The sequence below is a fragment of the Syngnathoides biaculeatus genome, chromosome 9 (genome assembly GCF_019802595.1).
Source record: "Syngnathoides biaculeatus isolate LvHL_M chromosome 9, ASM1980259v1, whole genome shotgun sequence".
In the NCBI taxonomy this organism is placed as follows: Eukaryota; Metazoa; Chordata; class Actinopteri; order Syngnathiformes; family Syngnathidae; genus Syngnathoides; species Syngnathoides biaculeatus.
Window position 1 is genome coordinate 26,282,514 of NC_084648.1, and position 26,370 is coordinate 26,308,883.

Here is a 26,370-nt window from a genome sequence, read left to right on the forward strand (position 1 = left end):
AACCGTTATAACGAGAAGTGTGCTTTGATCGACAATATCGACCCATATGCCTTGGAGAAACACAAATGGAGTACATAATTGTGGGCGTCGTCTACTATCTCCTATTCTTGACAAGCGCTTATACCGTGGACCAACTAAAGCATTACAAAGGTCTGGAGGCCTACAACCAATTCACCGATGGCTGGGTTCGTCGTGCGGCGGTATCCATTGTAAGCAACCTGTGTCTCCACACTGCTAAGATTAGTTTACTGCACAATGCAATTTAAATATGTACCGCGTGATTATTGTCAGTGTTGTGTTAAATTATGTTGATTATACCAACGAAAGAGGTGTAGATTATTATTTTCATTTTTGTTACCGAGTGGGAGAGAGAGAGGTTCGACTGGGACGAGTCCAAAGTGGAGCCCGCACCTTTTTCTCCACTTGCACGGCTACATTTTTAACTCAACTCATGAAACAACTCACGCTGCAGTAACTCGTTTTTGCAAACTTATTATAATAAAGCAGAATATACAGATTTTGGAGACAAGCATTGCATTCATACACAAGTATTGTGCTTGGCTGATAGTTCGGCTCTGCTAGTACAAGACAGCCGCCATTTGGTTGATAACTGCTCCGTTTTCACGCAATGGTTCTTGATCACAGTTGGCAGACGAAAGAAAGGCACTTTACGGTGCCCGTTTGAGCAACAGATAGCAGTGCGCCCTCATTCATACGCCTTTCTGAAATTATTCCTACTGAGCTACGTGTATTTAGGTGAATTCACCAATCCAAGATGGCGCCTGCGTTCTATATCAGAAGGTGTGTGACGTCAGTCGATAACAGTCTATAGGGTTGAGATTCTGTCTTTCATCCCTGGGCAAAGAAAAAAAAACATGGAATAGCTGGTCTATGTGTACAGAGTAAAGAAATCCAAAGAACACAGCCATATCTCTAAACAAGCATTATGAAACTGGAGGACTGCTGACCCAGGTGCACCAATTGAGGGTTAGGGTAAGTGAGTCCTGAGCGTCTGTTCGTGGAAAGGGCCATGCCATATAACAGGCTCACTTTGAAGCTGTGAATGGGCCCAATGATGATGAGTGGGTTGGGTGGCCAGTGGCAGCGTAGGTCTGCCAAATGCAGTGTACTCTTTGAGGCCTGGGAAATGTGCTGCAATGGTTGAATTGCTGCCACACTAATAAGTTTCCCAGGAAGCACAGGCATTACCCTGAATGACCTCCAGTCAAAGGTGATTGAGCCAACAAGACCTGCATTTGCATCAGTGTGGACGGCACTCAGAAAATTTACCATGATATGAAAGCAAATGTCCTAAAGACTGGTGTCAACTAGACATTTTGTTGGAATGTTAGCAGAGGAAGCATCTGACAGAAATGGAAAGTTCAATAATATGTGTGATGGGGAATTTCCAGTCATATGCCCTGCACAGCACATCATCCTTCTAACAGCATTATGGCGTTAAACACTTGGAAGTAGGGGATAGAGCCTCATCAGGCGCCACGGTCAGGGAAGCCATGGTTGGTTCCACTGACATGCAGTCCATACCAAATTTGCACAAATATGAGAAGCTGACCATCAGAGGTCAGTCTGAGACTGCTTTAATGTACTGCCAGCATGCCTGTAGGTCATTAATATATAAAAATGATCTATGCTAAAAGGTCTTAAGAGCCTGTGGACTCCGCTGTGGATATGGGTGACTCCAAATGCACAAGAGCAAGCCACCCATAAAGAAGTTGCTACATTGTCATGCTCAGCCCTAAGAGGAGGTGGAGGTATGGGAGTCATTATCCAAAGCCAGTGACTGCACCTCTGAAGGATCTTCACAGTGCTGGTAAGAGGCATGAAACAACATAATCACGGCGGCAATGAGGAATGGTTGGCCATGAGGAACTGTGGGATCTGGTTAAAGTAAGGGAACTCCAGTACTGATTCGCCACTTCCACTGCCATCGACCAGATGAGCTGAAAATACTGCTCGTGATCGAATTAGCAGGAGACCTCATTGAGTTGAAAACTGAATATATGAATATCTGAATAATAAAAAAATCTAACCTGTCAAGCAAGTTATGACACTGAAAGCGATCTTTAGCTTTGCCAAACAGCGAAAAACATCAACACAAGCTGCCCCACCGAGACAGTTATAGCTTTGAAGTACGATGGAACAAAGTAATGATTAGTGTGTCTCTACTTTAAAGAGAATCCACGCACTGCTGAACTGAAATTTATGTTGTATGAATAAATAAGAATAAAAAACCGCCTACCTAAATTGTTACAAGAGAAATCAGACATAAAACCTCATTAGCAATCCAGGTTGACTCCACTTCGAATAGACTTCCGCAGCCACTGAGGGGTGAGACAGGTTCACTATTCCAACCTTGATATAAACAATCTAAAAGTCAGAAGGCGGAAACAGTAACCAGCAGGGAGTGAACGACTTGAGGACTGAGGCAGCAAACACATCAAGCCAGCAGTATATTCGACCAACCTGCGAGAATAAATGGACTTACCTTCCATTGCCTCGTGCTTATATATATGATCAGGGGCGGCACCATGGGGGGGGTCACGTGACTTTGTTATTATTCAACTCTTGACCTGGGCATGAGCTTGTGGGATCCAGTGCTTGAAGCACTACCTCTGCCGATAAGGAGGGATGAAATTGAAATAAAATTCACACCATATTTTGTGATGCCTGGTGGTTTCATTCAAGACATTTGACTAACTGAAATGTATTTGTATTGTGAATGATAATGTTCATTGTGCTGTGTCAGTGTGTTGTGCATTTTTTTTTTCGTATACAAGTATTGGGATGCAATTATAATTAATTGACACTGGATGTCAACGGCTTGCATTCTTCCAGAAAGACTTTCTAGATATGTGAAAGCGTGTGGATTTTTTTTCCTCCATTTATCCAGAAGAGCATTTGTAGTGTGGGTCATTAATGTTCGACAGGGCAGTCTAGCTCACAACTCATCCTGTCAGCAATCTGAAGTTCTTTCACACCATCACCCTGTGTTATCACAATTACCTTGAAAAAAATAACTTAATCTACTGATTACTTGATTTCAAAAGTAACAAAGAAAAAAAATGTAGTTACTTTCAAGCAGCTGCCAAATGGCATGAATCACTTCTCCACAGTGCAAAAAAAGCATTAACCCTACACATTACATGGTAAATGTACGCGACACAAGTATCAGAATGATGTCATCAGCATGAACCAATTAACTGTCGTTGAAGCCGCATTAAATCATCAACTTAGTGCAGACCTGACATGACAACACAGTACAATAAGTACCTAAACATAAACAAGCACACTATTATCAGTAAAGACTCTTAAGTGATGGAAAGATGCACGGTAGATGCCGATTGTGGTCGATGAAGGCAAGTATGTGTGTGCATGTGTTTACGTGGCTGTACATAAATGTGAAGGGGAGATTTTGGGGTTGCGTGTGCGTGTGCACACTCGCACGCGGACACCTACACACGCGCACGCACACACAAGACACCATTCCTCCCACTATCGTAATTTTGATGCAAAGAGCGAGAAAGTGGTGACAAGATTACGCAAATGTTTAACTAGCAAAGCTGTGGGTGATAGATGGGGGAAGAAGCACTTATGTGACATCCGGCGTGCAGTGGGGGAAACCAGCTCACAGTCTGGACTCCAAATGAAGTTGAAAGTTCTCGCTTTCATTGTTAATATCATTTAAGATAAGTGGTTAAAGTCCTTCAGTGAGTCAATCTTTACTGCACTGACGATTTATGACAAGGCATTTTGATATGAACAATTAAACCACTGAAAATTGGTTAGTACATGTGCCTCACAGTTCTAGGGATCCTCGTTCAAATCCGGCCTCACCTGTATGGAGTTTGCATGTTCTCCCTGTACTTGATGGGTTTTCTCCAGGCATTCAGTTTTCTTCCACATCTCCAAAACATGCAGCGCAGATTAATTCAAGATTCTAAATTGTATGACTGTGAGCATGAAAAGTAAAAGTAGCATTTCTCTTACTTGAGGACAATATATGGCTACTCAATCCACCTTTGGTGATGAGAAATTATACTGTTAATGATGACCCGTTTGTATGTGCCCAAAATCTGTATGTGCCCAACATATGTGATGCCAATCCCCATCAATACCTGATTAACTTTCTTGATCCTTTGTCAGGAACATTTTGGTTTTCTCAGTAACATTTGTTTCTCTCCCAAAAGAAACTGTTGGCACCAGAACAACTCACAATGCTTATATCCATCCACCCATTTTCTGAGCCGCTTATTCTCACATGGGTCAAGGGAGTGCTGACGCCTATCCCAGCTGTCATCGGGCATGAGGCGGGGTACACCCTGAACTTGTTGCCAGGCAATCGCAGGGCACATGGAGACAGACAACAGTCGCACTCACAATCACACATAGAGGCAATTTAGAGTCTCCAGTTAATTCATCTTTTTGTGATATGGGAAGAAACCGGAGTGCCCGGAGAAAACCCACGGAGGCATGGGGAGAACATGCAAACTCAACATAGGTGGGATTGGGATTTGAACCCCGTTCCTCGGAACTGTGAAGCCAACGCTTTATACCTGCAGCACCATGCCGCCACAATGCTTATATTTTCTCTATATTGTGATGATTGAGTCAATGTGATGCCGCTAAGTTGCTTTTAATTACTTTAATCACAAAGCACATTTAGTTACCTTGTGTATGGAATGCAATATTTAAATAAATTTGCTTAGCTAAATATACAATCATTTGGAGACAGTTTTATTTATAGAATGCCATTACAACAGTATCAGGTAAAAAGCTTGTTTATCAAAGCTAAATTAATTAAAAAAATATATATAATGTAGTCTTGGAACTCATGGCCAATACAATACAATGAAGAAAATAAGTATTTGAACACCATGCTATATTGCAAGTTCTCCCACTTAGAAATCACGGAGGGGTCTGAAATTTTCATGCATTTGCATGTCCACTGTGAGAGTGATGATCTAAAAAGAAAAATCCAAAAATGACAATGTATGATTTTTTTTAACGATTTATGTGTGATACAGCTACAAATAAGTATTTGAACACCTGAGAAAACCAATAATATTTAGTAGAGTTGTTTACTTTTACATAATTTGGGACTCCAGCCCATTAAAAACACCTAATTAGGAATAAAAAAAAAGAATCTACTTTCTTTTGGCTTGTCCTGATAGGGGTGGCTCCAGCGCGTCATCCCAGATACTCTGATGAAATCATTTACTACTCAATTTTTGTAGAAAAAAAACCCCCATTAATTATTCACTAAGGTCTAGGGTCAAAATGTTGTAGTTTCCAAACAATATTTCAATCTTCAGTACTTGGTAGGGAATCTCTTTGCCTTAGCATTGTGGAGTTATAGGAGCCTAGATTGTCTTTCCTCAACCCATCTAATGTGGTGGTTTCTGAAACTGTGAATCCTGCCTTATTCTACTCTTTTTGGATCTCTTCTGGATTCTTCAATTTGTGCTTAATAATCCGCTGAGCCCCACGGTCATCTCGTTTGCTGGTGCATCTTTTCCTACTAAATTTTGTCCTTCCACTAGTCCTTCCACTGATATGCTTGGACACAACACTCTGTGAACAGCCAGCCTCCTTAGCTAGGAAGTTTTGTCGGTTCTCTCGATGATGGGCTCAGTGCGCCGGAACCGTCCCGACGCAAAGTCGAACATCTTGCACTAAACCTCCCATGCTTTGCTGAACCGCCGTCGTTCACACCCAAATAAGGCGCCACCGCCATAGGCAATCTGAAGGCCTCCAAAGCGCTCAGCCCTGACCAAATATCAAACATGGAGCTCAAACACCGAGGGTCGATTGCCTGCGCTTACCTTATCGACATGTACAATCTATTAATCAAATGTGATCCCAGCCATTTGGAAAAGAGGGCGAATAGTAGCTCTACCGAAACTCGGCAAGCCGCCAGACCAAGGCATGTCATACCCCCTGATAATGCTACTATCCCCGGTAGCATAACTACCGGAATCCCTTCTCCTGGCTAAATTGGTGGAACATATCTCATTGGCCAATCATCAACATTGATTCAGGAAACAGGGCAGCACCATCACTGCGGTCCATGAAATAACTATAATAATAACTATCATCAACGGCTTCAACTGCAAGAAACTGTATAAAAGAACGGTGCTGGTGGTCCTTGACCTATCCAAGGCATTTGACGTCATCAACATCGCCCAACTCACCAACGACCTCAGCACCACGCTACCAAACCATATCAAGAGATGGTTGTCATCATACCTACGCGACCAGTCGTCTTTCGTGGAGTTCAGAAAATGTCGCTCACACTCCCAGCAGATACGAATGGGTGTGCTTCATGGTGGTGTTCTATCCCCACTCCTGTTCAATCTATATATGTCAAAAATCCCCACGCGGCAATGTTAATCGATGCCTGTGATCGTGTGAACTACCTTGACACTGTAGATCAATTCCTGGTCGAACGTGAACGTCGTCTGTCACCATGTTCTTGGGCGAATTTCGGACGAACCTACCGATCAAAATCAATAACCTGCCGATCCCAACTGTCAACCGCCTAAAAATCCTGGGTGTTGTACTGGATACCATGCTCACCTTCGTTTCTCATGCTGAGTACACGGCCAAGCGTATCAACCAATGAACCAACGGACTCAAAGCCATCTCCGGCTCAAACTGGGGCCCGAGTGCCGAGACGCTCACTGTGACGTAGAAAGCCATCGGAAGTTCTATCCTCAACTACGGCGCCACAGTGTGGTCTCCCTCGCTCTAGCCATCACACCGGTAGAAGCTCCAGACTCAGCAGAACGCCGCCCTCCGAGTCACCACCAGCTGCCTGTCCATGGCTAACGAGGACCACCTGCATCGTGAGACCAAAATCCTACCGGTGAAGCAACAGAACTTACCTAGCAGTATCTACTACGCTGCCAACTACCCGCGCACCCGTGCCATCAGGTGTCAAAGGAACCACCTCAACCACACCTACTTCACTATGACGTCCTCAAATACCGTCAAGACATCGACGAAGACATCTCCACCGACATGGTGTTTGACGAACAAGCCTGCCTACCGAAATGGGCTACGTAGGCTCCATCGAACTAGCGGTAGAAGACATGGTGGATGGCTACAAACCGGTCGTCATCTTTGGTGCCTACCCAACCCCCAAGGTGGACAAAACCGAAAAAGATCTTCCACGGGCCACAAGATCCAAAGTGTCACAACTCCGCTCTGGACGAACCCGCATGCTCAATGATTATATGGCTCGTATCGACAATACTATCATCAACCTCTGCCCAAAATGCAGACAGGAGGCTCACGATACACGGCACATCTTCAACTGCGCAGTGGGTCCCACTACGCTGACCATAATGGACCTGCGGAAATGCCCAAAGGAAGTGGCTGCAATTCTGGAACTAGAAGGCAAATGATCAATGCGATTGCCTGGCTACAACAACAACATGAAGTTTTGTAACCGACCCATCCTATGAAGGGTATTGATGAATGTCTTCTGGCCAGTTGTCAAGTCAGCAGTCTTCCCCATACTGAACCCTTTCGAAGCAAACTATAGCCATTGAATGATACCCGGGGAAACCTGTGCAGGATTTTTGCCTTTAGCAGACGATTCATGTGCCACTCAGTTGAAATCATTTATGGCCTGCAAAATTTGGGCTGATTTCCCCACAGTATTCAAATTATTTTGGTGGGTTTTATGAGCTGGAAACCCAAATAATGTAAAAAATTAACAAAAAACTTACTACACAACACGAGTACAATACTTCAAATTGTTTAAACTCTGAGCCCTGAATCTATAATGTATGAAAGTTTAACTTTTATGGAAATAAACTTTTCCATCCATCCATTTTCTGAGCTGATTATCTCCACAAAAGTCACGGGAATGCTGGAGCCATTGCCATTATATTCCATTTTTTTGGAAAGGGTCTGTGCGTGTTGTGTGGCACAGGATTGATGGTTACCACATCTGCCTCACAGTTTTGAGGACACAGGTTCAAATGGGATTTATCTGGGTTCAGTACTCTGGTTTACTCCCATATCACAGAGGTGTGAATGTGACTGCAAAAGTTTATTTTTTATTTATTTTTTTGCCTGTATGCGCCTTGTGATTGGGTGGCGACAAGTTCAGGGTGTACCCTGTTTCTTGCTGAGAGTCAACTGGGCCAGCCTCCAGCTTGCCTGTAACCCTAGTGAGGATAAGCAGAAAATGGATAGATTGCTGGATGTGTACTGATGTAAATATGTTCTCTGTGTGTATGAATTTGTATTGGCGCACATGTAATACAAAATGACTTATAATATTCTGAACTGTACAAATATTACTCAAAGTCATCATAGATAAAACTATGATTAAAAACACTTGTGCGAACAAACAATGCTGGTATAAAATATTTAATATACTATATGTTGATATGATAAATGCGATACCAACAATACATTTTTGGTTTTTGCCCTGTCCTGTGTGTGGTGGTGGATTATAGTTTCTTTGTAGACCTACTTATTCATTTGCCTTTCATAGTGGGCCGCTCTCACTTGTCACAAATGTGGTTCCAGCAAGACTTGAATGAAAAAAGTACTGGAGCACCAATCTCTTATTTCAGTGTTTGCTTCGCGGCTGTATTTAATGTTAGCATAGAAAATCTCAACAAAGCCAGCCTGTGTGAATTTATCACAGAAAATACAAAATTTGTACAGTGGGCGCTGGCAAGCCATTTAATGTAATAACAATAATAATAAGGTCTGCGTCATGACCCTGCCGGTTCAGCCTTGGCTGCGCGGATGAACGCGCGGTTGCGCTGATTGTGAGGCACACACCTGCACCTCATGCTGGCTGATGGGCCCCGGTGTATATAGGACCATGGGGACGACTGGTCCGGTGCCAGATTGTTGCGGTTCATGCCCCATTCCAGTGCTCCCGTATCTCTGATTGTATTCCCGTGTGCACCGACCTCCGCCTGTCCTCCGACCAATCCCGTCAGCCTGACTACTTTGATTCTCCGACAGACTCGTTACTGACTTATGCTCACGCGGCAGTGGCAACTGATCCGCTACCAAGCAAAGCACACATTGGAGTGGGAACGGATCCTACACCTCGCCACGCCCACGTTGCAGTTTCGACGGAATCGTGACTGTCTTGTGCTCACACGGCAGTGGCAACGGATCTGCTACCAAGCAAACCTCATGTCGCTGTCGCAACGAATCCACTGCCGAGACATGCCGACGTTGCAGTTTCGGCGGACCCGTTACTGACTTATGCTCACACGGCGGTGGCCACTGATCCGCTGCCGAGCAGATCTCACGTGGCAGTGGAGACCGACCCGCCTCCGCCTAACGTTGCTGTCCAGGAGGTGGCAACGTCTCCACAGCCGTGTCGTCCGTGTCCAGGAGTACCGGTGGCGACCGGTCCGCGGCCGCGCCAAGCTTCTGCTTTGTCAGGGACCGGTCCGCGGTTGCCCTCCCGTTCCTGCTCCGACGGCGACGGGCACGCCCATACGTTCCCGGCCAGGAGGAGATGGCGACGGTTCCCCAGCCGCCTCACGTTGCTGTCCACGAGGAGGTGGCGATGGCGCCGCCGCCTTCTCACGTTCCATCCAGGAGGAGGTGGCGATGGCCCCTCACGTTGCTGGCCAGGAGGAGGTGGTGATGCCACCGCCACCTCACGTTACAGTCCAGGAGGTGGCGACGGTTCCCCAGCAGCCTCACGTTCCTGTCCAGGAGTACCAGTGGCGACCGGCCCGCGGCCGTCCCACGCCCCTGTCTCGATGGCGACAGGAGCTGGGGAGTTTTGATGAGCCACCCCGGAGCTGGAGAGACTTCGGGATGGCTGTGATGGTGATTGTGGCGGTCATGGCTTTGGTCCTTCTCTCCGTCATCCTCTTCACTCCTGATGGCTCCCAGCCCCTTCATGACCTGGCCTCGTTCGTGACCAGTCCACAGCTGCCACTTGACCAAGCCTCGGTGGCGACCAATCCCTGGTCATCTCGCAACCACGGCGTGGGAGGTCCTCGTCCGGAGCAGTTGCATGCCTTGGTCTGGTTCCTGCTTCGCTGTTTGGTTCCTCACCGAGGTCGTCCACCCAAATCGCCCCGTGGGGATCCTGGTGCTTGCCGTCCGGGTCGTCCTCCTGACCTGTCCACCCGGACGCCTCGCGTTTGGTGGCCTGGATGGCCACCAGAATGGGGTTGTGAGGGTGGTGCGTTGAGCAAAACACAGTGCATTTAAGGAAAGCAATCATCACGAAGAAAATGGGGTCCATGTTTGTTATGGCTCTTGTTAACAAGAATCGTACGGAAAATTCAACTATTTTGAATATCCTAAAGAATAAAAATGTAATAAAACGGAGCTAGTGACTAGAATTACAAAGCAAAGACCACAGATAAAAGAAATGGAGAAGCTACTGGAGAATTATGCAGTCAAATCGTGGAGGATTACTTTGCCATTCCATCTTGAGTCCCTCTGATGCCAAATACAAGATCTACATCTTCACATAAATGGGGATTAAAATAGAAATTTACTATTTGGAGGTTGGGAATGGATTAAATTCTCACATCATGTCCTATGGAAAAAAATCTTTCGGAGGTTGAACAAATCACTTTGAACACTTCACAAGAACAAATTATGTTCGAAGTCCTCTCTCTCTCTCTCTCTCTCTCTCTCTCTCTCTCTCTCTCTCTCTCTCTCTCTCTCTCTTTCTCTCTCTCTATATATATATATCTCCATCCATCCAATTTCTTTGCCGCTTATCCTCACAAGGGTCACAGAAATGCTGGAGCCTATCCCAGCTTTCAACGGGCAGGAGGCGGGGTACACCCTGAACTGGTTGCCAGCCAATCACAGGGCACATGGAGACAGACAACAGCCACACTCACAGTCACACATAGGGGCAATTTAGAGTGTCCAATTAATGTTGCATGTTTTTGGGATGTGGGAGGAAACCAAAGTTCCCGGAGAAAACCCACGCAAGCATGTGGAGAACATGCAAACTCCACACAGGCGGGGCCGGGATTGAACCCAGATCCTCAGAGCTGTGAGGCCAACCAACAGCCCCTCAGGTCTTCCCTCACAACATCCATCAACATTCTCTTTGGTTTTCCTCTTGCTCCTTTGCCTGGCACCTCCATCTTTATTTCCCTCCTGGGATGCTCAGAACTACTTCATCTAGTTCCCTCCAGAATTTCTCTTTCACCTCTAGGTCACATCCTACCTGTGGGGCATAGCTGCTAATCACATTATACAGAACACTCCCAATTTCAAATTTCAGCATCATCACTCTTATCACTTCCAAGACATTCTTATCCAACTTTTCCATTAAAATAACCTCTACTCCATTACTCTTCCCATCTTGTCCATGAACCCCTAAAGTTATAGCCTTACTAGCTTTACACCTGCTCTCTTGGATGCGCAATATATCAACCTTTCTCCTAATAATTATGTTTACCAACTCCTGAGCTTTTACTGTCATAGTCCCAAAATTAAAAGTCCCAACAAAGTTGTCGGCGCTGTGCATTGCTCTTCTTCTTCTTATTATTAAATTAATCTTATTTTATCTATACTTAGTGACTTTTCTGACATTGTTAGCAACTATTTTCAAAAAAAGAATCTAGCGACAATGCATATAGTGGTTCTCAAGTTAGCAACATTCTTATTTCCTGCACGGTGGAGGGAAGAGGGCCAGAGAGATAATACAGCTTCATAGACCGTATGTGTATTGTCAATCAAAATTGTAATACTATATATCAGTGTCAATAATATTGTTGCTACAACTTTATTGCATCTATCTAGAGTCTCTCTCATCATCATGTTCATCATGGATGACCATCAAAGACACACAGGTACCTGCGTACCTGTGTGTCTTTATTCTGATTTCGAAATTCAAACTATGAATAGCTAAAGTGAATTTGGTTGGTTTTTTTAGAAGTCGAGAAATTACGCACATTGTACACATGAGCTTTACAAAAATTGATTAAATTGTAAGCAATTTGTATGATGGCTTATAATTTGGTTTAAAAATGTAATTATTTCCTAGTTTTAATTCAATGCTCGAGAATTCAATGCTTAAAGTACTTCCGTACTTAAAATTTTTATGGAATACACTTGGGGTAGTTGACATGGTGACAAGGTCTTATGATGACCATTACGGTTTCTCGTGGGGCCCCTTTGGAAAATTAATTATCGGCAGGTTTCATTTGACCAGATGGGTGAATCAAGAGGCTGATGACAGTGCATGAAAATCAATGTGTAAAGCAGGCTGAAGTGCGAAAACAAAGTGGAATGCAGCCAACAGGGCACACGCACATAAACACAGTTGAGCATGCGTTCAACAGTCAGTACGTTCACATGCGTACATTAGTGGAGGTACCTCCATGTTTGAACTCTTTGTTTTAATCAGACTTTTCTCCTTGACCAACTCAAATGTGCAATGGTTAATTAAATTTTTTGATGTGGAAGTATCCCCACTTTCAGATTGCTGAGCAGTGGGGCTATTCAAGTTGGCCCAGAACAACGTATAAAAACAAGTAGGTCTTTGTAGCTACAATAATTCGATCACCAATACCCGTTTTTCTACCATTCATGTATTTTAAGATACTAGTCCCGAGTCTCGAGCTGCTGTTGCATGAATTCGAACTTTATCTGTAGACATGTCCTCATCATTTTCTCTATTACCTGTCATAGTATTAGACATTCAAGGCAAATCCTACAACAGTGACAAGATAATGTGCTAAACTAAAACCAAACAAAAAAATCTCAAACCTATTCGACTCAGTTTCGCAAATAATAATACATAAATAAATCTGGTGATTTCAGTCAGACAAGGAATTGAATGCTATCTTGTGTGATGTAAACGTACTGATTTGAAAAATACACACAAAGCTACCTGACGCCTCTTTCCTCTGGCTGTCGGTAATGCCGTACATCCATACTGCAGATGTAAAAGAGAACGGAAAAAAAAAAGCAGGGAAAGATTATTCAGTCTGACAGAAAGAAGACGGCCACAGAATGGTAAAGCACACCTTAATCATATCTATTCAGTAATAAAGAGGATAGGTTCAGACACCCATGAACTCAGTGCAACAAAATTTAGTGTATACTGTACATAATGATATAAAAGACCCAGTACATTACAAAATAAAAACCTCCCATTTCTTATCCATTGCTTAGGCTCAAAATTGTTTCTTCTCATGAATTTGAGTCATCTTTACTTCTTCTCTACTTCTGCTTTGACCTAATGGAATATCTGTGATGGGTGTTAACCACTTCTAAAGTAATTATACCATATTCTTCATTGCCTTATTATAGTTTTCGAAAATAACAAAGGCCCAATACAGGAAATTTCATAGATGCTGTTCTTGAGAGAAAACAATGACAGATGATGTGCTGTCAAAGATTTGGAGTACCAATGAGGTACACTATATCTAAAAGTGGATTTTAAATTTTTAGATAAAAACAGTCATGTTATTATTGGAGCCATTGTGCTTTTCCAGTGGGTGATTTCAAAATGTGGCTTCAGGTCCAACAAAAAGAAAGACCATAAAAAGTGATACACAAGAACTGGAAAAGCAAGAAACTCACAAAATGACATAAATTACACTCAGTACATAACATTCACTGACAGACTGTACAAATACAGTACTTCCAACATCTTTCAATAAAACTAAGTTTAAGGTACGTTTAATATGATGTATTTGCCAGCAAATCAAATTCTCATCACTACAAAGATAAATTGTATTCACACATGTGGCCAAAAAAAAAACAACTACTGATTAAGACGTATGCAGATTATACCTAGTGATTCTTCACGAATGCAATGTCATCAATATAAAGATACTTTTGTACAATGTAATGACATTATGAAATGGAACAGAGCATGGCACAGGCACATCTGTGTTCCACTTTTTGTGGGAACGTGGGTACAGAAAGTATTAACTCCCTTCAATTTTTCACTCTTTTTTTAATCCATCCATCCATCCATGCATCCATCCATTTTCTGAGCCACTTATCCTCACAAGGGTCATGGGAGCGCTGGAGCCTATCCCAGCTATCAACAGGCAGGAAGTGGGATACACTTTGAATTGGTTGCCAGCCAATCACAGGGCACATGGAGACAGACAACAGTCACACTCATAATCACACCTTGGGGCAATTTAGAGTGTCAAATTAATGTTGCATGTTTTGGGGATGTGGGAGGAAATCGGAGTGCCCAGAGAAAACCCATGGAGGCACGGGGAGAGCATGCAAACTCCACACAGGCTGGGGCAGGATTTGATGTGATGTTGAATGTAATATCATATTTTAAGAACTTTACATGAATGCTATGCCATTTCTGCAAAAATTAACCTTGTGGCTCATAAGAGGGTAGTGAAAGGAATCAGAGTTCTTAGCATTTGGTTCCATCCATTTAAAAATCAATGAATTAAAAAATAACAAAACAGTGGTATGTGAATTCAATGTTTTCCAAAATGCTAAGTTCTGTTGGGTACCCTTGAAAATAAAAGGCTAAAAGCTCAAAATGAGAAGGGAATTTGGCGGCACAGTGGGGCAGCTGTAAAGCGTTGGCCTCACAGTGGGTTTTGTCCAGGGATTCCAGATTCTTCCCATAGCCCAAAAATATGCAACATTAATTGGACACCCTAAATTGCCCCTCGGTGTGATTGTGAGTGAGACTGTTGTCTGTGTCCATGTGCCCTGCGATTGCCTAGCAACCAGTTCAGGGTGTATCCTGCCTCCTCCAATGATAGTTGGGATTGGCTCCAGCACTCCCGTGACCCAAGTGAGGATAAGCAGCTAATAAAATGGATAGATGGATGGAAGAAGGCAAGTTAAAATTTGCAGATACGTATATAACATTGGGCATGATGAAACATAATAAAGAGACAGCTATATTGCATTGTTAAAATAGATTTTCTATTTGAGTTCATTTTTAAAATACAGTAGTTATTTTAACAACGCTAGATTGAAATTTGAGCTGAAACATTGATTAACGAATATTAATTCAACTGGGTTGGTTCCACATACATTGTCTAAAGTTCATAGGTTTGTCATTGATACTGGTTATAAAGAACCTCGAGTCAGATGTTCATTTTAGTCAACGCTGTGGGCTCCTAAGAAAATGTATGTTCATAATTTGGACACCTTTTATTTAAACCTGAGTGACTTTTTTGACCCAGCACTGTAAAACAATCAAACTTGAGAATCGTTTTGGAGCCGGAATCGAACGAAGGAAGCAGAATCGAAAGCGGACTGAGTCAAATTAAAATGATGCCCAAACCTTGTCACAGAGCACATACAGAGATAGACAAGCATTTAATTGTACACGTACTCTACCACAAATCCTCTATCAGTATGGGCAGTCTCCAGCTTTCCTGCGAACTCAAACAAGTTAAACTGTACAACAAAATGCATGGATGTATCTTCATCTCCTTTACATCTTTGTTTTCAAGCCATCCATGAAAAATGCATGACAAAATGTAGCTTGATTATTGACTTTCCAAGTAGGGTTCTGCGCCTCGTGGCATTTGACTGTCAAACTCCTGAAGTTCGCAGATGACACCACGGTCATCGACCTCATCAAGGACAGCGACGAGTCTGCATATCGACAGGAAGTGGCAAGACTGGAGCTTTGGTGTGGTCAACACAACCAGGTGTTGAACACTCTAATGATTGTGGACAAGATTGTGGACTTTCGCAGAAATCCATCACCACAACTGCCCCTGATGCTGTCCAACTGTCTTGTGTCAACCATCGAGACCTTCCAGTTCTTGGGAATTACAGTCTCAGAGGACCTTAAGTGGGGGACGAACATCAACTTTATCCTCAAAAAAGCCCAGCAAAGGATCCTCCACATCCTGGCCACCAGCTCTTCCAGCTCCTTCCATCAGAAAAGCACTACAGATCAATGAAAGTCAAAAGTAACAGGCATTCGAACACTTTTTTCCCTCTGGCAATTAAGTCATTAAATTCTTGATTCGCGGACCTACTATTTTCTGCCTTGTACCATGTTAAGTCACTCACTCACATCCTGCTGGTCCAAACAGTATTAGTATTAGTAATGGGTATATATATAAATTTTATATTATTTTTTTAATATTTTGTAGACCGCATGATTCATCACTGTAAACTGCTCCCTTTGCACAATTTACATTGCACCGGTCTAAAACGAGAATCACGAACGGGTAAAAGCACTCTGTACAAGCTTAAAGCCCAAGTGTCATCCCTATAAACATTTTAAAATAGATATTGTTAGAGCACTGGTTTAGTAAACCAGGGGTTGTGGGTTTGTATCCCACTGGGGTCCTCCACTCCCTGAGAAGGGTTGCGTCAGGAAGGGCATCCGGCGTAAAAATTGTGCCAAACATATATGTGCGTCCATCTGAGAAGAATACACACCTACCCTGGCGACCCCGAAAGGGACAAGCCGAAAGAAACCGACCGACTTCAATGTCCATACGAAAAAATAAATGTGAAAAAATAAATGTGAGCGGAGAGCGCGTCATCCATGCGCAAAGCTGCAGAAGTGTCATTCTACGATATCCAAGTGGTCGCCATATTGGCTGCATCCTCTGTAAGTGACGTCACCTGGACATTTGCCAATGAAAACACGTGGTGCACCCTAACTATGGGAGATGAACACGTCCCTTCTGACACAGAAGGTCTTTTCGAAAAGGACAACACCCCACAACCGAGTGAAGTTACCGGGGCAATATTACACTATTGTTTCGAGCCCTAAGGGCAATATTACACTATTGTTTCGAGCCATATTCAGATGGTATGCAATCACGGCCAAACCGCATCCCCGTCCAATCCACGTCCATGGCAGAGATGAGCCATCGCGACTCATCGCACTTTACTGCGCGCACGCCGCTGAGTGACGCATTCTCGGCTGGGTTCTTCAGAGCCGCACCCGTCCGCAAAGCCCGACGCGCAGCCTTCGCAGAAGCTGTGACCGCCGGTGTGGGTGATTTTCGGCGCCGCAGTGGCATATAATGGAGCCGAGGCGTGCTGCTTTTAGAGGGTTGTTCACAGCCACCGCAGTATGCGATGAACACTATCGAGCCGGGGTGCATTACTGCACGCACAAGGCTGAGTGAGACATTGTTGGCAGGGTTCTTCAGATTCACCGCCGTCTGCGCAGCAGCCAGACGCCGTCCGACGCGCACATCGACATATTTCATAGGCGGATCTTTTGTTACGTTACGAGAGACCGATTACGTGGTCCACCCCAAACTATTATTTTTTTTAGTAGCTGAATACACACCTACCTGTGATTTGGAACCCACGAAGCTCTCGTCCTCTGCACCCGTGCAATCCATTTTTCACAACAAACCGGGTCTCTTTCAAACTTATGAAGGGTAATTCCATTCTCCCGAGTGTTCAAGCATTGTCCAGCAATGCAATGAGCCGGCATTTTGGCTAAGACAAAGGAACAACGAGCTACCTTCCCGGGGGTAAAACTAATGGAAACAAACGAGTCCACTTGGGGGCGCTGCTGTCCTTTTCGTCACTTCCTGCTTCTTCTTGAAAACAAATCCCTCGAAAGTATTTTCATGGCGGGAGTTACAAAAAGCATGGGCCCATATTGGCTGTTTTTTCATTAATAACATACTAAAAATCATCCATTTCATGACACTTGACCTTTAACACAATGTGGGACGTTAACACACTTATATAGATAGATTTAACATCTTGCATGTCATATTCTTGTTCTTTGTTCTTGTTGTTATGTTGTTCCTTCTTCTTTGTTCTGAATGTCATACCAGGGCAGCACCGATTGCCAGAGAAAAATTCCTTGTGTGGTTTTACACACTTGCCCATTAAAGCGGACTCTGATTCTGATTCTGAAAAGCAAAACCACTTATCCTGTTCAGGGTCACGGGGTGCTGCAGGCTATCCCAGAAGATTTGGGGTGAAAGTTGGACTACACACTGAACTGGTCAGCAGTCACTCACAGGGCACATATGGATGCAGATAATGACTCACACTCACATTCAGACTGCACCCACACTGCCTGAACTGGAGTCAGAGGAATGCACTATAGCATCAGTGAGTGACTAAGTACAATTTAAAAAATAAATAATGTTATTTACCTTTTCTTTTTTTAGGTACATGTAAGAAAAACACAGATATGATACATTGAACTGTAAGGTTCAAAGAGAGTAAGGCCACTCGTTTAGTCGATGGCAAATACGACGGGGCGCAAATGCTGCCGGACTCTGATTTTTGTGAAAGTACAAGGCTCGCGGCTTATGTTTGCCAATTTTCCAGACCAACGAAGTGTTTGTATGGTCTCCCCATGCCACGCAATTGATTTTAATTGTGTGAGTCATACTAGATATCCATCCATCCATTTTCTTTGCCGCTTATCCTCACGAGGGTCGCAGGGAGTGCTGGAGCCTCTCCCAGCTGTCAACAGGCAGGAGGTGGGGTCCACCCTGAACTGATTGCCAGCCAATCGCAGGGCACATAGAGACAAACAGCCGCACTCACAATCACACCTTGGGGCAATTCAGTGTGTCCAGTTAATGTTGGATGATTTTGGGATGTGGGAGGAAACCGGAGTGCCCAGAAAAAAACAATGCAGGCACGGGGAGAACATGGAAACTCATGGAAAAGACATGGAAATCGTTTATCTGGATTCAAGCAAATCATGCAGTTTTTTTTAGCAAATATATGACTTGAGAAATCTGAATGGGACCAGGAAAAAAAAAAAAAAAAAATCAGACAGTACCCAGACCTCATGGTACACACATGGATGAGCTCTAAACAAAAACACAAGCCCATTGTCTCACAGTGAGATAAACAGTAAAAGAAAATAACTAAATTCAAATCACATCACGGACAAAAGACAGTGAGTGGATTACGGAGACATTTTATTCAGTACAATGCTATGGCACTTAAACAACACATTTATTATTATTCTATTATTATAAGATTAAAATGTTGAGGAAAACCCACATAAAGCTACACTTGAAAGGGAATTGTGAAGAAAAAAACGTGACTTACCCGACTTGCGCTTGGAGCCATAGTCCCTGGAGGAGAAGCAACACAAAAGTGACATTTTCAGCGACAGAAGATGTCACTCGGTCAACAACAATGCATGCTGTCACTTGATTCTGACATCTCTATAAAGACAACTGGTCACCGAGTTTGCGTACAAACACATGCCTCACGTCTGCTGCATGTGTTCTCAGGGACAAGACTGTGTGAGGGAGGGAGGGAGGGAGGAAAGACTTTAGCTACCCGCCTGGACTCTTCGCAACATTAACAATTTGTCATCCATCCATCCATCCTACTGTCATGTGACAGCAAAATGGCCCCACCAGCTTCTTCCTATAGTCCTGTCTCACAGCTTTGTCAGAGAAGACAACCTCTCTTCACATGAGAAACAACGCGGATCTGTTTAATATGTCTTGCTTAATGGCTGCTAATGGGATTACACCACATGGATAAATTAGATCTAAAATGTGGGGCTTTTGCTTCACTAACGCTGCCTGCCTTTTGTTTTGTCAACAGCAACTCTTCGACTCAAGCCGCATGATAATTGAGTTAAGAGATGGAGGAAGCGAGGTTCTATTTATGGAAGCAAAGGCCCTGCAATCTGTCAAATGTCACTCTCCATTTGGTCAAAGTACAGTTCCTTGTTCAGGCCCATTACAACCCTCATCTCAACTCAAATAAAGCCATGTTACTCACTGCAGTACCGTTGCATTTGTGAAACTGAAGCACAATGTCAAACCCAGAACAAGGAAAGAACTGATTTTGTCTCAAATTACACCAGGTTCAAAATCTATATTTTAGATAGGGATAATATCTTTTTTTTTGGTTTGTTTTTTATTAGGCCAATCATGCAAGCATGACCTTGTATCTTGTATTAGATCAAATACTTCCAGAATTTGCTCAAGTAAAGTAAGTATATTGTATGTACTGTAATTTCTCGAAAGTAATGCGCAATTTTTTCCAACAATAATTTCACAAAGTCAATTGAGCACATTATATTTAGGAATAGATGAAAAATAAAAAATACAATCAGATTGTATGGTCGTATACAGGTACATAGAGTGGTAAATAAAAAAAAGTAGACATATAAATTTCGATGTGATAGTCGATGTCTGATGTTACAGGTTTATATTTATTATGGTAATGTACACAACCAACCTGAACTCTGACCGCTTTTACGATCGTTAGCATAGCATATTTGTTGCTACTCCACCAAACAAGAAACGACTGCCCCTGAGTTTGTTTTAACTTAAACAAAGACAAAAAATATTGACAAGGCCAAGTTGTGCAGCCGCTTTTAAAAGAAATGTGTCATCACTCCGGCTGATCATGCGGCCAAACCGGAAGCAAAACAACGTGAGCTGAAACTACGTAGAATGATCATAAAAAAAAAAAAAAGGGATAGCACACACACTTCAAATGCTCACTTTTCTTAAAAGTGCCCACTACGCTCATTTCTACGTAGTTTGAGCTTTCGTTTTGATGGTGAACTGACACGATGAAGAGCTGCTACAGACTATAGCCGCATGGGGGTAAGAGGCTCCGTGATTAGAACGGTGGACCTGCCCCTCAAAGCGCTGACAATGATGAGAAAGAAAGGGAACCAAGACTTTTGAGATTAAAAAAAAAATCCTCCCAAATGCTTTGGGAGCAAGATGGGATCACTGTTCATAATGCAATGCAGGAGGCACCGGAACTATACTAAGTCATCAATGAGGAGTTCCACAGCGATGCACCAAAGGTAGCTACGATGGATCGAATCAGATTTTCAGATTGGACATGAGTCACATACTTCTTTTGAAGTCTTAGCCAAAGATGTGTAATGTAGTGGATACGCCGCACTATGCACAAACGTTTTATGCACAAATGTTTGATGTAAAAAATGTTTTAGTTAGTGTTAAATAGTTGATTTATTTAAGATTGTAATATATTATCAACAGTATTAATAAAATGTTATGCCATCATTGAACATTTACAGTGAAGAAAATAAGTATTTGAGCACCTTGCTATATTCCAAGGTGACACAAACAGATTGGGACTGATCACAGGGAGAGGAATTCCACCGTTAATATCTGGATCACAGTCAGCCAGCCGTTCATATAAATTTAGGTCTTCCTCAAAGTACGAAAGATCAGAGTCCAAAAGGATATGCGGTGGTGAATGGGTCATGGTTGGCACGTAATCATGTCACATGGGCGGTGCGGGTGATCAGGCAGGAAAGGACGATATAATGGAGTACACCCGAATAAAGATGCTTGGTCCTTGGGTGGGTGGCGTCCACAGTGACATGCCCGGCGATGCCTCGCCTGTCCTGTTGGGTCCTGTTCTGGCCAGTTTGTTCTGTCACGAACCTCTGGTGTGGGGGCGGACCCAAATGCAGGACTTCGAGCCAGAGGCATAATGTTCAATATGGTTAATTCCGGAAACTGGGTCATAAACGGTGTAGCAGTCAGACTAGGCAGAGGCACAGAAACGGAAGGCTAGGCGGGATCAAAAAGATATCCAGCAAGGTCTGATGACTCTGAAGCAAACTAACAAACCCAACCACACAGGATCAAACAAAATGGCACAGAATCGCTGTGAGTAGTTACTCGAACTTACGTAACATAAAGCAGTGACATAACCAGTGACAAAACTAGAACTTAAAGGGGAAGGCCACTCATTGAAAATAACAATGTATCAGATACATCATGTCATTGGTGCTGTAACTTTGAAATAAAGATTTTCATCACATATCATTTAAGGTTGTTTATATCAGCAATTTTGAATGTTCCCAGTTGCTGACATTTTGGCAGGTCACATGACTTACATGCGCGGATGTGACGTGTCATGTGCTCAACCTGAGGCTTGGTTACGTTCCTACACAGTTATTGTCAGTGCTGATTTCTTGGATTTATCCTCATCTGATGAAGAAATAGAAGCATCGGTTAATCGGGAAGATGGAGGAATACGGCCATACAGATTTGAAGCTGGGGCTGTCAATAATGTTGAAGATTCGAATGGTTCTTCGGTTGGGAATGGCGCAGAGTCTGACTACTCGGAGGCCTCTGCGCGGGACATAAGTGTGTAAACAAAGGCCCCCGGAGCTCCGGCAGCTTGCTTGCGGCCGACCCTAGGAGCTCACTCCGTCAAAGGCAAACATCCTTGGTTTGGTACTTCACGAAACATTGAAAGTTGAAAAAAGTTAATATTCATGTTTGTTTTGAATTCATAGTTTGTTAAATTTATTAATTTTAGTGTAATTAAGTTCTGTGTGTGCCTCCTCCTCCGTCCCCTACGATGCCTTGTCACTCGACTTTCTGTTCGCGTTGATGCTCAATGCCAAAGGTAAATGAACATAATTTATTATTCTTTACATTATGTACACCTGTACGGAATAATTTTGTACGTAAGAGGTACGACTGTATAAAATTGTGAAGCTTAATTTTCTAACAGAGAGGAGGTGTACTCTGCACTGAAATAAGTATAACATGAACAAATAAGATGAGGCTACTCCACTGACGCATAGACCAGCACAGATCTCTACCTGGGTATCAAACAAAAGTGAACCATTGTAACAGAATGAATTCAGGACTTCTCTGATAGAGATGGGTCAATAAAAGGTCTCAAATGGCATCAAAAATGTACAAGTATCCGGTCACAAACACCTCCCACTAGCCTCAAGGTCTGTTGACCACACACTTTCAGTGTTTAACCCCATTGATGCCATGCTCATCCAGAGAGTCTGCTGACATACCCTGTCTCAGTTTGATATGGAAGCTGCAAAGAGGCAGACGGAGCAAGACTTCAGAGAACAATTAAGGCAGCACAGAAGATCGTTCTCTGCCGTCTCCCCTCCGTGGCAGACATTTACTCCTCTTGGTGCCGCAACACAGCTTTGAACATTAAGGACACTACACAACCCGGTTTTCAATTGTTTGACCTCCTGCCATCTGGAAGGCCTTACAGATGCGCAAAAGCAATGACCAACAGACTGCAGAACAATATTTTCTGAGAGCAATCTCCACCATGGACTTTCCTCGTTCCTCTAGTCACGCTATTAATGTGAAGGCAGGCTTATTTCAATGTGTTTTACAATACATTTTATGTATTCTGTTATACATATCTATTTTTTCAACTTTACTTATTTTTTATTCTCATTTTTTATTTTAACTTGCTTTTATGTATCCACTGATAAGGAAAAGTTATATCTCATTATACAGTGGTATGATAATAAAGGGCAGTTATTCTATAAAGACAGTAAGTCAATAAATTTAGATTTTCACTGAATAATAGATTATTTATTCCGAGGCCCTGTAGCTCAGTGGTTAGAGCACTGGTTTGATAAACCAGGGGTTGTGGGTTCGTATCCCACTGGGGCCTCCACTCCCTGAGAAGGGTTGCGTCAGGAAGGGCATCCGGCGTAAAAATTGTGCCAAACATATGTGCGTTCATCTGAGATGACACGCTGTGGCGACCCCGAAAGGGACAAGCCGAAAGAAACTTAATAGATTATTTATTCCCAAAAAAATCTGCATATACTGCTGGTAGCTGAAACCACAAGAGGTGAATATGTGAGAGAACACGTTACAAGAAGTGTATGTGAATATATACAGTGCCTTGTGAAACTATTCGGCCCCCTTTCACTTTTCAAACTTTTGCCACATTTCAGGGTTCAAAGAAAGATATAAAATTTAAATATTTTTCTCAAGAATCAACAACATGTGGGACACAATCATGAAGTGAAAAAATTTATTGGACGTTTTAAACTTTTTTAACAAATAAAAACGTGAAGAATGGGGCGTGCAATATTATTTGGCCCCTTTACTTTCAGTGCAGCAAACTCACACCAGACGTTCAGTGAGGATCTCTGAATGATTCAATGTTGACTGATGATGATAAATAGAATCAACCTGTGTGTAATCAAGTCTCCGTGTTTCATCGTAGATCATGGGCCTCTTGGCTGCATCTCTGATCAGTCTTCTTCTTGTTCGAGGTGAAAGTTTAGAGGGACAGCCGGGTCTTGGTAGATTTGCAGTGGTCTGATACTCCTTCCATTTCAATATGATTGCTTGCACAGTGCTCCTTGAGATGTTGAAAGCTTGGGAAATCTTTTTGTATCCAAATCCAGCATTAAACTTCTCCACAACAGTATCTCGGACCTGCCTGGTGTGATCCTTGGTCTTCATGATGCTCTCTGCACTTGAAACAAAACCCTAAAACTATCACAGAGCAGGTGCATTTAGGTGGATTCTATTTATCAACATCAGTCAACACTGGAGCAATTTTGAATGTTCCCGGTTGCCGCCATTTTGGCGAGTCACATGACCTATGTGCGCGGATGTGTCGTGTCATGTGCGCAAACAAAGGCTCGGTTACGTTCCTACACAATCATGGCCAGCACTGATTTCTGTGACTTATCCTCATCTGATGAAGAAATAGCAGTATCGGAGTAATACGTTCATACAGATTTGAACCTGTGGCTGTAAATAATGTTCAATATTTGGATGGTTCTTCAGACGGGAATGAGTCTGACTACTCGGAGGCCGACTGGCAGGACATTAATTGCATAAACAAAGGCCCAGTTACATTCCTACACAATCATGGACAGCATTGATTTTTCGGAATTATCCTCATCTGATGAAGAAATAGCAGTATCGGTTGCTCGGGAAGACAAGAGGAATACGTCCATACAGATTTCAACCTGTGGCTGTAAATAATGTTGAATATTAAGATGGTTCTTTGGAGGGGAATAACGCGTGTCTGACTACGCGGAGGCCGATGTGCGGGACACACCATTCATCCAGCCTATCGATTTTGGAGGGCGTTTAGGCCAACCAGCGTAGGACTGGAATGAGGACAGCACTTGTGGCCATGAAGAATGGTAGAACCCATCAGTGAAAGGTAGGCCTTATAGAGCTCATTCACCTACGTCATCAAATCACGTCACTGGCCAGAAGTGTCGGTCAAGCAAAGCATTCTTCAATGATAAGTCGATTGGAGACAGCATGAAAAAAGTCTTAAAGCACAACGCCCTGAGTTTTGTCGGATACCGTTAAACATTGAGAAGGTGATAATAAATGAAGGTATGAGGAAAAATTAGAGACACTTCGCATAGAGAACCCATATTTAAAGCAGAAGTCAATGTTTTCGGCAATAAGAAATTGGACTATTACCCCGCTTGCGCTTGTCTTGGACAACTGGATCTACACATGTATCTGGTGAGTTAAGTCGTCGAGATTTACACAGAAGAGTTTGAAAGCATAGAAAAGTCTGGACGCATACAAATACTTCATTGCTGGATCTGTTCTCAACGTAGAGACAGCTTGTGAACACGGAAGTGTGTTCGGCTACACTTTAACCGTCTTGAAATCCATCAATCTTTTCCGCTAGTATTCAATACAAATACCAATATTTAAATAAATAACCTCTGGTTTTACACAAACTCAGATTCATTAATAATGATTAGGAAAAAAAAAAAAAGAGGACAAGCGAGTTGGCTCCTCCATAGGGTGTCTCAAGAAGTACTTATAATGCCAAGGTGGCTCATCTGAAAACAATGCATTAAATAAAACGAGAAGAGAGTCGGCTCCTCCATACACAAAGCGTGTTGTTGCCACACATTAACCTACGTAAACCTCTGTGTGCCTGACGGTTTATTTTCTTTTTTTTTAAATACGCATTGAACTAATGAACAATGCATATTGAAAAAAAAATTGTCTGTCGGAGAAAGGTTGGCCCCACTACGCTTCTGTCTATGTTGGAGACGACTCCATGTCGTTTTTTTTTTTTTGATACGCATTGTACTCAAATGAGCCAATTTGGCATTATAAATACATCTTGGGAATTTGAGATTGAGAAGAATAATTACTATCTGAAATGAAGTGATCGCTGCACAGGCGTGTGTATTTGGTTGGGCACCATCCATCCCATTTAATTGCCGAAATCCATCGATCTTTTCTCGTCTTTTCAGCTGGTATTCGATAGAATGACCTCTTTGAATATCTGTCTCGTCTGTTGCTCCATCCAACAGCACAAAATGTCTCGGGCATTGTGGATATTCTGCTCCAGTTCAATGTCCCCCACACTGTTGAGCAGCTATTTTTGACTGGTAAGATGGTGCCGTGAAAATGGTGACATCACGTGCATGAGCGCTATATTGTGGAAGAGGTTGTTTTAACCAACAGGGTGGGGTCCGTGATAATGATCTTTGGCTTGGTGGAAGTTAATACTGCCTCCACAACATGGTAGCATAGCTGGTAAAGTGTTGGCCTTACAGTTCTGAGGACCCGGGTTTGGTTTTTGTGGAGTTTTTTTTTTTTTTTGGGGGAGTTTTGTGTGCGTGTGCGTCTGTGTGTGTGTGTGTGTGTGTGTAGAATTTTGGGGTTT

At 43.0% G+C, this 26,370-nt stretch overlaps 1 protein-coding gene and 1 non-coding gene across 13 annotated transcripts in view; one reads left to right on the forward strand and one right to left on the reverse strand.

The window, feature by feature from the left end:
- The window catches only part of sh3pxd2aa (SH3 and PX domains 2Aa), a 169,641-nt gene that overhangs the window by 52,418 nt on the left and 90,853 nt on the right, over positions 1-26,370 (reverse strand). For 6 of the 12 annotated variants that reach the window (XM_061829127.1, XM_061829122.1, XM_061829124.1 and 3 more), the window contains 2 exons: positions 19,009-19,034; positions 12,887-12,931 (listed from right to left, as the gene is read on the reverse strand). In XM_061829127.1, the coding sequence (XP_061685111.1) occupies positions 12,887-12,931; positions 19,009-19,034 (71 nt within the window). Of the gene's footprint in view, positions 1-2,051; positions 2,226-2,260; positions 2,499-12,886; positions 12,932-19,008; positions 19,035-26,370 lie in introns of those variants that run through there. The other 6 variants (XM_061829123.1, XM_061829128.1, XM_061829131.1 and 3 more) reach the window with 4 other exon arrangements.
- trnai-gau (transfer RNA isoleucine (anticodon GAU)) lies at positions 23,292-23,364 on the forward strand. Its single transcript has one exon. It is a non-coding gene; the product is annotated as a tRNA-Ile (tRNA).